This window comes from Muscardinus avellanarius, assembly GCF_963383645.1.
Source record: "Muscardinus avellanarius genome assembly, chromosome: 7".
Lineage (NCBI taxonomy): Eukaryota > Metazoa > Chordata > Mammalia > Rodentia > Gliridae > Muscardinus > Muscardinus avellanarius.
Genome location: NC_137793.1, coordinates 66,826,219 through 66,838,356, shown reverse-complemented (window position 1 = coordinate 66,838,356; position 12,138 = coordinate 66,826,219). Strand labels below are relative to the sequence as shown.

The 12,138-nt window shown below is 47.9% G+C and overlaps 1 protein-coding gene across 2 annotated transcripts in view; it reads right to left on the bottom strand.

The window, feature by feature from the left end:
• The window catches only part of CAPN8 (calpain 8), a gene marked incomplete at both ends in the record, with an annotated part of 73,187 nt that overhangs the window by 34,701 nt on the left and 26,348 nt on the right, over positions 1–12,138 (bottom strand). For both annotated transcript variants that reach the window (XM_080699061.1, XM_080699060.1), the window contains 4 exons: positions 218–301; positions 966–1,134; positions 1,947–2,080; positions 2,593–2,711. In XM_080699061.1, the coding sequence (XP_080555187.1) occupies positions 218–301; positions 966–1,134; positions 1,947–2,080; positions 2,593–2,711 (506 nt within the window). The remainder of the gene's footprint in view (positions 1–217; positions 302–965; positions 1,135–1,946; positions 2,081–2,592; positions 2,712–12,138) is intronic.

The window sequence follows — 12,138 nt, the reverse complement described above, 5'->3', positions numbered from 1 at the left end:
TGAATGAGATTCCACACACACGTAAGCATGTACGCTCGCACGCGCACGCGCACACACACACACACACACACACACAAACACACACACAGCAGTGCAGGAAGCTCTTAAACCAATTCTAACCAGCTCAGTGGTGATTCCTTTGTTTCTCGGGCATTCCCTGGATTCCTGGCAGGAGCATTTCCAATTAGCCCCCATACACACACGGGCCTGATCTTACCTCTTCGACTCCAGTGACAGAGTATGCATGACTCTTCACCAGCCTGTCCCTGGTGATGGCTTCCACTTCAGCTGTGCTGGAGGCCTGAGTGGGGGAGAAGTCCACTCAGCATAGCTCATCTGACCTCTTTGGGGCCAGCTCCACCGTGCCTTCCAAGGACAGTGTACACAGCCAGGGATCCCCATGGGACCACCCCAGGTACAGCAATGAACCATGGGTGAACAGAGCACTTTCAGTTCAACTCTCTTTAATTAAATCAGGCAGGTGCTGTGTGGCTGCCAAGCCTGGAGTGTAACTTGCCAGCTTTTAAAATGCCACCGTTATTCTGTGTGTGCCCCCATGCCACCTGAAGAAGACTATCTATTAAGACAGCAAGAGGAAACAGGAGAGTGGCCAGGGAACAGGTGACAACAGACCCTTGGGGTTGGTGGCCTTCAGTCTCTGGTCTCATATTTGTTTTCCAAAATCCCAAGATTATTTATCATAAAGGCTAGCGAGGGCAGACTGTAGGATCCAGGGAGCAAGGCAATTCCAGCAGCACTACAGGGGCTCTAACAGCTGGGGGCACTGTAAGTCCTGTACAACTAGGCCCAGTTCCTGCTGGCTCACTAGGTCATAACCAGCTCCAATGCCAGGCTTGCCCACTAGGCTCCAGGCTATCTGCCCAGAGCCTTCCCAGGCCTCTCCATGCAGGCCCAGTCCCTTCCCTGCCACACCTGGGGAGAGAGAACAAAAAGAAGCATCTCACGTCAATGGAGCAGCCCAGCAGAGACCCTGCACGGAGGGCCTTCCGGATGATAACATACAGATTAGCTGGTGGCTTCTTCAGGTCATAAAACTCAGAGATGCCACCTGTGAAATCCTCAAACCCCTCCATTGTGGACCCTCCAGCAAGAGCCTCATAAGAACCATTGAGCCTGTTGGAAAAGAAAGAAAAGGTACACCAGCCACAGCCATTAGCAACCACAACCAGGGGACCACAGGGCTTGGGAAAAGGGCCGTGCTTTGACACTGTGGTCTGGAAGGTCAAGGAGGGCCCTTTGCCAATTTTGACTATGGGCCAGGAAGGTATTCAGGCCACTGTGTCACATCCAGCTCAGTATTTCACAGAAACCTTCTCCCCAGGCTGCCCACGCCTTTACAAAGCCAAGGGCAAACCTCCTTGAGACAACCCCAGTGGCTCAGGCTTCAGGAGACTGCAGGGACAGACTAGGGACAAAGAAGACCCTCTCTGGAGAGTGAGAGGTATCAGCTGGGGCTCACTTTGACAAAGAACTGGAAAGGAACTGGGGCTGCACAAAAGAATCATCAGTGGAAAAAAAATTAACTCAAAGACCCCAAAGGTAGTCTCTGAACATCAAATACAGGTGAGAAGAATTAACTCCCAAGGAAAAGGCAGAAGCCCTGGACCTGGGTATCAGGTACATTTGTTTCTATTTCATCACCATTGTTTTGAAAACTCATTTTGTCCTAAGAACCTATCTTGAGGCTTGAAAGAGGAAAAGGCCAAGACCCAGAGAGGCACACATTCAAGTGGAATAGAGCTGAGACTTTAAACTCCCAAACAAAATTTGCATGTTTCTTCATTCCCAAGGGATGCTTCTCTGGCCCTTGGAAGTCAAAGTGCTGAGGAAGACATAGCCATGATACCCTGAGGTTGGGGCAGTGGTGGGAGGGGACAGATGAGAGCCTCAGGAAGCTCCAGCGTCTCCTAGACATCACCACTTACTTGGCATAGGCCTTCTCCAGCAGCGCACTCCAGAACTCGCTGCCTTCTTCAGAGTGCAGGAAGAGCAGCTGCCCATCCTTGGTGGGCAGCCTGTCATCGATGACCACCTCCACCCACTCTCCATACTGCCAGAACTGGGGGCAAGAGAGCACAGCGGCATTCACAGGAGGAAGGAAAGGAAGACCCTTGGTGGCCTTCAGATGGGGACTCTGCTATTGGGATCCAATGTTGAGCCTTTCATGAACCCAAGCTCCTCAAGAGCAGGGTCTTTGTCACACTTCTCTGCGCATGCAAGAGACGCCAGGTAAACCAGGAAACATCTGGGTCAGTCTCTGAGTGTGTAGATAAGAACTTGCCCAACATCACCCAATGGTGACAGTGGGTGACTCATATGCCCATCTTGACCCTCAATCCAATGTGCCTTCCTCAGGGCCACCTGGCCCAGGGCAGGTGGGAAAAAGATAGATGTGTGGATGAGACAAAGGCATTAAGGAAACAGTTCTCAACCGAAGTGTGCATTCATAAGAGTCACCCAGGGGCATGGGTAAACTAGGTTGTGGGCCCCACGCCCAGAGTATCCAATTGGTAAGATGAGGACCTAAGGTCCTAGGAAGTAATGACAAAGACCAGGAGTGAGGCACAGTACCTGAAAATGAAAGATGCCTGCATAGTTCTTCTGGAAGTTCTGGTCCCTGGGAACGACGCGGTAAAGCAGCTTCTCATTCAAAGTGAGGGAGGCAATGGCTGCCAGCAGCCAGCAGTCACCTGGAGGACACAGACAGGTCAGGCTGGCCGGCAGGTCTCTGATTTCTCTGGAATTCATTGTCCCAGTCATTGCGGAGTCCTCGTCTACCTTGGTCTGTTCTTGCTGCTATAACAAAATACCTGAGACTAGATGGTTTATAAGGAACAGGAATTTGGTTCTCATAGTTCTAAAAGCCAGGAAATCCAAGACCAAAGTACCAAAAGAGTGGATTTCTGGTGAAGGTTGCTCCCAAGATGACACCATGTCCCTGCGCCCTCACAGGGCACAGGAGTGGAAGGGCAAAAGGGCCTAGCTCGTTCTCTTGAGCCCTGTTATAGGGACAGTGACCCCATCCACGAGGGTTCTGCTGGTCACTTCCTAAGGCCCCACCTCCTAATGCTGTCACATTGGATCTTAGGTTCCAGCGTGGGAATGTGCGGGGACACCTACATTCCAACTGTTAGCAACATCACACTGCCTTCCAAGTCCCATAGTCAGCATCTCTTACCCTCATGTCTTAAACTCGTGCGCAGCACTCAGCTCCTGAGCCTTCACAGGGAGCTGTCTGCTCAGACGTGGGAATTCTCTGCTCCTCCCTATGGCCACCCTCCTCTCTCCCATGCTCCCCCACACAGCCAGTGCGGGCAGAAAAGGAAACAGAAAAAAAGGAACAGAAATTAGTCCCTTTGGTCCCTCCCTCACTAATAACTGATAACATTCGGCCAGTGAAAACATCAAAGCCGTGTAACCAGCCCAGAATGTGTTCACGTGAGTGTGTGTGAGTGTATGTGTGTGCACACATGCGTGCATGTGTGTATGTCTGCGTACGTGTGCTCCCGGCCCCTCATGGCCTTGGTGGCAGGCATTTGGCTCTGTGTGCTCTGCTTAGAGTATGGTCCTTTTATGTTCCAGAGTTCACCATGGGAGCCTTGGTATTTCCTTGCTTTTAACACTCTTGGGATATTGATTAGCATTAAATCATCATAATATGAGGCAGAAGAAATAAAAGTCAAGAGAGGTTAAAAATCCTGGGGTTGGTCTCTTTGAATATTTAAGTAAATTCAGAAGGAAACTAAAACTTCTGTTCTGTGTGAGTCAGGACTGATGCTCCTCGGAGGCACCAGATTCCTGGGCAGGCTTAATTGTCCCTGAGTGTCAACGTCAAACAACCAGCACAGGCTGGAGGTGCTGCTTGCTTACCTTAACATCCTCGAGGACCTGTCATCTTGGAAATGATGTGGCTTTGTTGCGTCTGTGTTGTGCTTATTGCGTGCCATGCTTGCGGTCTCCTTGTCCTTAAGTGTACCTCTCATCGTGTGAAAGAGTATTTCATCTTCCTAGTCCATGGCTGCCTCTCTCCAGCTCCACTGCAGATTCCTAGCTCTAGGAGACTGGGATTCGGTGATAAGTCCCTGTTTCTCCTATTCGTTTGGTTCCTGTGGCTCCAAATTCTTGCCTGTGTGTCCCAGTTTTAATCTTTCCCACGTATTCAGTATTTTTTTTTCTTTCTTTCATTCTTTCTTTTTTTTTTTTTTTTTTTTTTTGCAGTACTGGGGATGGAACCCAGGGTTATTCTACCTCCAAGCTACACCCTTGGCTTATTGTTTATTATTTATCTTGAAACAGGGTCTCACTGAGTCGCAAAGGGCCTAAGTAGCTGAGGCTGTCCATGAACCGGGATCCTCCTGTCTCAGCCTCCCAAATGCCGGGATTACAAGTGTGAGCCATCACCCTTTTTTAAAGACTATCCAAAATCCTTATCGAACTCTGTGCTTTCTTTTAACTCTGTGGCCAAAGTTGTGTACACATTCCAGGTGTGAAGACAGTGAGCCTGAGCAAGTAGTTAGTAAGCTGTGACCTAGGAGCCACCTCTGAGCATCTGTCACCACCTGCAACAGCGCCATCACCAGGTCATCCCAGAAAGCCCCTGCCTCTGTCTGGCCTGGACTTTCTCAACGAAGAGGCTCATGATTTGATTCCAAATTAGTTCCTTTCCCCAACCAACTTCATGCCCTCGGTCAAGCTCTCCTCTTTTTGAAGAATTTTTCTGGTCTGGGAAGCAACCCACTTCCCACCTCCCTCTTCACCAGACTCCACTTCACCAACAAACACCAACTTTCTGATGGCGACAGGGCTGCAGGTGAGATAGAGCTGGAGCGGATGGCAAGCGTGGCTGACGTCGTCCTCACACCAGAGACTCGAGAAAGGCAGTAGCTCCCGAAAGCCCCTTCCACAGTCCCCCTCCACTCAGCTCCTCTCTAGCCAGCACTCCTCTGCTCAAACCCTGCAACTGCCTTCTATTGCTTAGAAAACAAACACCCAATGCCCAGCAGCGCATCAGGACCTTTTACAACATGGCTCTAAACATGAGTATTTGGTAAATAAACAAATGACTCGTGAACTGATGAATCCTGTTGTGCCCTTCTGCGATTCCTCACCAGCACCTGGCATACGTTTGCCCCTGAACCTCCCAGGCTGGGTCCAACAAGGCAGGGACTGAACCCCAAGGGTTCCACCTCTGCCAACAGCAGGGTACTCTCATGTCAAAAGCTTAGGGGCAACGGGAGATAAATAAGGGGAGAGAGTACAGATGTGCAGTCCCCTGGGGTGGGCAGGGTGAGTGGTGAGCAACATCTCCAAAGCAGGCAGCTTCTCAAGCAAGGGATTGCAGCAGCCACCCAGCCCTCATCGCTGAGCCTGGCCCAGTGTTTCTGTTCCCAGTCAGCTGCCTCCGGCCGTCCACCCAGACCACTTCCTAGGCATTACAATTCAAGGCACAGTAATAAAACATCCCTCCATTACTGACATCAAACAAAGCTCTCCCGTGGGGGGAGAGCTTAATTTTCTCTTCATCTGCCTCATTCCTGACATTTCACAGGGTCTACCTGGCCGCCACAGCAGGTCCCAAGGAGATGTGAGTGAGTGTGTGTGTGTGTGCGTGGGTGCGTGCGTGCGTGTGTGTGTGTGTGTGTGTGTGTGTGTGTGTGTGTAGATCCCTGCCAATTACGATATAAAGTGTGAGTGGATTGTCAGGATAATAATGCTTTTCCTAAGGAATTTGTTCCCCTTTGAAGGGTCCTCTTAGTACATTAGACACTTACTCTATAGCTTAACGTTTGAGAGACTTGTTTGAGAGAACATCCCCAAAGCCTGTGACACAATATTTGTGTTCTCAGCAGAGACACAGCTTTGGTCTTTGACCATAATTTTAATTTCCCAAAGCTGTTAAAAGGCTTTGGAGCTGGCCGTAGTGGCTCACACCTGTAACCTCAATAACTGGGAGGTTAAGACAAGAGGATCACAGGTTTGAGGCCAGCCTCAGAAACTGAGCAAGACTTTGTTTCAAAATTTAAACAATGAAGCCGGGCATGGTGGCGCACGCTTGTAATCCTGCGCTTGGGAGGCAGAGACAGGAGGATCGCGCAGGTTCGAAGCCAACCGCGCGCGCTGGCTTAGGAGACCCTGTTTCCAAATAAAAATGTTAAAATAGGTCTGGGAGTGTAGCCCAGAGGTAGAAGGGCTTCCAAGAACCCCAGTACCACCAAAAAAAAAAAATTTAAACAATGAAATAAAAGGGCTAGGAGTATGTAGCTTAAAGGTAGAATGCCCCTGGGTTCAATCACCAGTGCCAAAGAGAAAAAGAAATAAAAAGTGGCTTTGGAATCCAAGTTTGATGGTGAATGAGACAGAACAAACAGCAAGGGATTATCTCCATGGACAAGTCCCTTCTCCCGAGCCTCCCCAGGCTGGTCATGGGTAAGAGCTCTCACCCCTGAGCTTAAGCAGAGGTCCACCCGGTGGGAATTCAGGAGAAGCACCTGATTTCCTGATGAAGTGACAGATGTGGCGGGCAAAGTCCTTTTTGCCCCTGACCTTCCCTTTCCTCCCACCTGGACAGTCCACACTGCGCCTGGAGATACGGAGCCACGTGCAGCAGAAGCCCATGTGGTTTGGCTCCCCACGGATGCGACCGAAAGTTGCACTAGCTCTGGGCCACCCACCTCCAGACTCCTTGTTGGGAGGAAAAGTTCTCCCCCTATTTGTTTAAACCACTTCAGTTGGGTTTTATGCCACCAATCTTTTCCTAACCGATAGGAGAATGATTGCATAGTGATTTGGTGTGAGTTCTGAGGGGAAAAAATCACTAAAGTAGTTCTAAAAATGTTGGGAATGCACGCTGTTGAGATCGTTCTGTGGACTGTGTTGAGTGTGTTTGGGGGAAACTGAAGGCCTGGCTGGGAGTGCCTGTGTCTGGTCTCCAAAGAGGGGTCACAGCATAGGGAGCTGCAGAGCATAAACATTTCCATGTGGATCTCAGCCAACTGAAATGGGAAGAAGCTGCCTGGGAAAACCTGCGGGCTCCCTTGACCCCATGAGCATGAACATGCTTTACAGTATAGGAACAAGGCTCATCTAAGGGACATGGGTTTCTTAGTCCATTTTCTGTTGCTATAATATAGCACCTGAGACCGGGTAACTTACAAAGGAAAGGACTTTATTTAGCCCATGATTCTGAAGGCTGGAAATCCAGGGGTTAGCTAGCATCTCATGCAGCTTCAACTCAGGCCGAAAGTAGAAACACACATGGATGCAGACAGAAGAGAGAGAAGAGGGCCCGTCTCCTGCCCTAGCTAACTCACTCGCAAGAGATAGCAGTAATCCCTCCCTCCTGCAGACCTAACCACCTCTGAAAGAGCGTCCGTCCCAACAATAAGGTAAATTCCAACACGAGGCATGGTGGGACACCATGTCCAAGTCACAGCACTGGAAAGCTATTCTGAGCCTGCGTGGGTGTACATGCAACAGAACAGGAAAGTGCATGTGCTGCCAGGAAGAGGAAGAGGAGCTGGGCTGGGGGATCTTGGATTCACCTAGCTCGCCCGAGTGAGACTAACAGATAAGATGGAGCTGGAGAGTCTGTTCTCTACCCGGTGCAGACACTGAGCTGTATAAGGAAATCCCTTGTACATGGTAGGTGGGAGCGGCTTGGGCAGAAATAGTCCCAAGAAGCTGCATTGGGGAGACCCCCTCCCAGCAATTTGATCCCATGAAACAAACTTTAGCTACAAAGACTGTGGGAAAGGGGTGCCCAGAGGAGCTTTGGGACAGAGTGGGTTTCATCTTAATCACAAAGGTGCCGCTACCACAGGACCCAGGCTACCGGGGCTCCGGCTGACTCGGCTCTGATCACTGATTATAAAGGACTTGTGTTGCAGGGTAAATTCTCAAAGTCAAAATAGGAGAGTCACCGGATATGACTTTTGACGAACAGAGGGGTCAACAGAAAGGGAAGCTGGTGGTCGACAACTCTGGGTTCCATGAAAAATATAACTAGAAATAAGAAATTATATCCAGGACTTATGGATACTTCTTTGAAAGAGCAAAAGAAAAAGACATTCCTAGAGTCTTTTTAGATTAACCACGTGCCAGGCTTCAATTCCTTAGTGAAAAAAACAAGACAAAGTACAGGTTAGAGTCCTTTCTCAGGCCAGTCACTAGCTATAAGATATGCTACTTCTCTGAGCCTTGGTCCATCGCCTACATAATAGAAGTAATAATAATATCTACCTCAGTGGGTACTGTGCAATCAAATAAAACCATTAACACATTAGGTGCTCATTAAATTACAGTTTCTACAGCTAATAAGGATGAGAAAGAGCAACCGGTGGCGTAGGAAGCAAGCCTTTCGCCATGGGAATCAAGTGAAGGGTAGAGCAAATTGGCACGCCTGTAATCCCAATACTTGGGATGCTGAAATAGGAGGATCACAGGTTTGAGGCCAGCCTCAGCAAACCTAGCAGGACCCTGTTTCAAAGTAAAATAATCAAATAGGACTGGGGGTATAGCTCAGAAGCGGAATACCCTTGGGTTCAGTTCCTAGTCTCCCCCCCAAAAAAAATAATAAAGTAGAGCAGACTGGCCAGCTGGGTTGGGTATTGCACACACATCCAAAAAGATGAGGACTAGAAACTGACCATTGGACTTAGCACTGTGGACCAGAATGGCAATAGCAGAGATATTTGCTATTTACCATGTATCTAAAAGCTCTTCATATTTCCCAGCCCCCTGCAGGGCCACATGGCTAGTTCTGCCTATGAGAAATGAACAATGAGTTTTCACTCCTGGGCCAAAGTATTTGGGAGCCAGCAGACAGCCCTCCAGCTCTCTCATCCTCTGCTGCTATGACCTATAATGTGTCTGTTCCAGAAGGCATAGCCTCAAGGTGCAAACACCCTGGATACCTGAGTCACCGCTTGGAAGAGAGTTGCCTTGGAGAATTCCAGAACCCACCAACAACCTACCTGAGCAAGAAATGAACCTTTAGGTGAGTGGAGGGGTGAGCTTCTAGTCCATCCCTGTGGCCTGATCACCTCCCAAAGCCTCACCTCCACATGTCCTCATGTGGGGTGTTACAAATTACCGGGCAGAGGACACAAAACTCAGTCTGTAACACCTCTCAAATATAGTGATTGAATGAGAAATCTTTATCCAAAAGAGACACAAACCTGAAACAGGCAGAGGCGTGATACTTTTGATTGACTAGTTTCCTTCCCACTCACAGTCAAAGGTAATCAAGGCCCCCCAGCAAGCTGAAAATAGTTGAGAAAAATAAAGAATGGTTCACTGATTGCACAGCTGAATGTAATGTAAAGATTTTGACCCTGCTAATAAATGCTTGGTCTTTTTTCTTTAATCTACTTCAATATTTTATCAAATCTGAGGCATCCTTTGCCTGCTCTTCCTTATAAGGCTACTGTGTTTTTATGCAAAGAGCAATAAGTTAGCTTTTTAACTCACTGCTAAGCGATCACAGAAGTCTTCCTCTCCTACTGTTGGTGAGCAGGCCTTTTTACGCCTTCAGCATTCCATGCCACTTTGACTGCATTAAAACACATACATACTTTTGACTTTCTTGCTCTTTTGACAGTTCCCATCTCTCTGGATAGATTGAAAGCTGGCTGGAGGTAGATGACAGATTTCATGCCTCTTATAAACCCCAGCACAAAATGCTTACTGAGTGACTCCAATTCAGAGTGCATTTGGCAAAAACTATTTGAAAACTCAAACATTGACTATCAGTAAGGAAGTCTTAGGATTTAGCCTCAGGTAGTTGTATTTAGCTCAAGCATTTGTAGCTGATACCTCAAGCAGGGGGGATAAAGCTGCATGCATTAATAAATGTAAGACTAGAGCCAGATTGAGAGCTCAGAGCTCCTCTCCTGGTGAATCAAGCTTCTATAGGTGTATCCAGCTAGAACAGGATTTCTCAGTCTCAGCACTGTTGGCATTGTGGGATGGATAATTTTTTGTTGTGAGGCTGTCCTGTGGAATGTAGGATATGGAGCAGCGTCCCTGACTTCTCTCCCACTAGATCCCAGTAGCAACCACCCTCCCCATCTCTCTCTCTCTCTCTCTCTCTCTCTCTCTCTCTCTCTCTCTCTCACACACACACACACACACACACACACACACACACAGAACATCCACAGTATAATCCAAGGTTGAGGAAATTCCTTCTACATTGGAGGGGGTTGGCCAACATGGCTTCTCATAAGCCTACAGTTCTAAACCATTGCTGAGTGCTAGAAACATTACTGGTGATGGTGATATTTCTTTAGCTCACTGCAACTAGAGTTTTCTGGAACCCACTTCCTACTTCCCACTTCCTTCTCTCTTGTCTGCTAAAGAGAATTGTACCAAAGAAATCTCTGGCTTGTTCCGCACTGGTGCCCATGGGAGTAGCAGGTCTCATCTCACCACTTCCACCATTCAATCCTCTAAAGACCCCACGTGCATAGTCTCTAGACTCAGGTCTACCTGCTTTTGGAAGAGTGATTTCTTGACTATCTGCAACTCTTTTCAACCATATAATTATACATTCTTGTTCCTTCCAAATCTTGGATGCCAACTATCACCCCTGTGAGATGTTTCCTGGAGACAACGGCTCACCCGGGTCCCCAGTCTGCAGTCCTAGCCCTCCTCTGTGACCACCCTTCACCCTGAGGACACACCTCTGCCCTCCCCCCAGCTTAGCCACAATAACGCCTGGATGTAGCTCTGTTGTGGCGTCTTGGCATCCTTAGAACTCCCGTTTACTCTCAGGTCATTGTCCCCTGCCCCCACAAGTCACATCAGCACTTGGTAGCAGTGCTGTGCAAACCGGCCGTGACACATAAGACCAGGGAGTAATAGTAAACCACGTCCCCAACCCCGAGTGTCCACAGCAGGAGCCTCCATTTAAATTCCAGCCCTGTCAGGCATGGCAGTGTAAGCCTGTAATCTCAGGACTTGGGAGGCTGAAATAGGAGGACTGCAGGTTCAAGACTCACCTCAACAACTTAGCAAGAATTCCAAAAGCCTAGCAAGACTCTCTGTTTCCAAATAAAAAGTAAAATAGGACTGGGGGTAGAATGCCCCTGGGTTCAATCTCCAGCACCACAAAATTAAAAATAAAAATAAATTCCAGTCCTCTTAAAATCATTGAGTAAATATTTCTCATTCCTCACCAGCCTCCAGCCTTCCTCAGAAAACATGACAGGGAGGCGCTCTCAGGGTTTATGGGGTGGCCCTGTATGTCATCTTCATATTTGGCCAACATTGTCATGCACAGGATAGTCTGCAGGACACTGGACAAGAGAGATATAAAGACATGACCCCTGCCCTTGAGAAGCCTACATGCTTAGAAGAGTAGAAATAACACAGGCTTTGGACTCCTGAGTAATCCTCGGCAGTCACTTAACTTCTAAGGTCCTCAGTTTTTTTTTTTTTTTTTTTTTTTTTTTTATCTATAGAAAGGATGAAAAAGCTGAGGACCTCACAGCTTATTGGACAGAATCATTTTATTGAACAAATAAATGACTTACTTGTAACAAGAGAAATCTTTAGAGTTGATGGTGAACCTCATATGTGACAGGCTTATACATGGAATTGAAGAATTCCTGTCACCTGGGGGAACATCACAATCACAGTAACACTGAAGCCCAGTGCTTTACTGGTGAGTTTGTAATGATGTGTACACAAATTGACTGTGTTATCAGGTGTATAAAGGTATGGCACACAATGATGTACAGTATATAGAACTTGATAATGAGCCAGGCACGGTGGCACACAATTGTAATCCCAGTACTTGGGAGACTGAGATAGGAGGATCTCAGGTTCATGGCCCACCTCAGCTACTTAGTGAGGCCCTCAGCAACTTAGTGAGGCCCTGTTTCCAAATAAAGGATAAAAAATAGGACTTGGGGTGTAGCTTAGAGGTAGACGCTCCTAGGTTCAATCCTCAGTACCGCAAAAAAAAAATTTTTTTATAATAAGCAACTCTGCTTTTAGTTTATGTATTTACAATACTAAAATTTTACCATTAGCATATACCCTTAATTTTTTGGCTGTACTGGGGATTGAACCAACAGGCATTCTACCTCTGAGCTATACCCTCAGTCCTGTTTT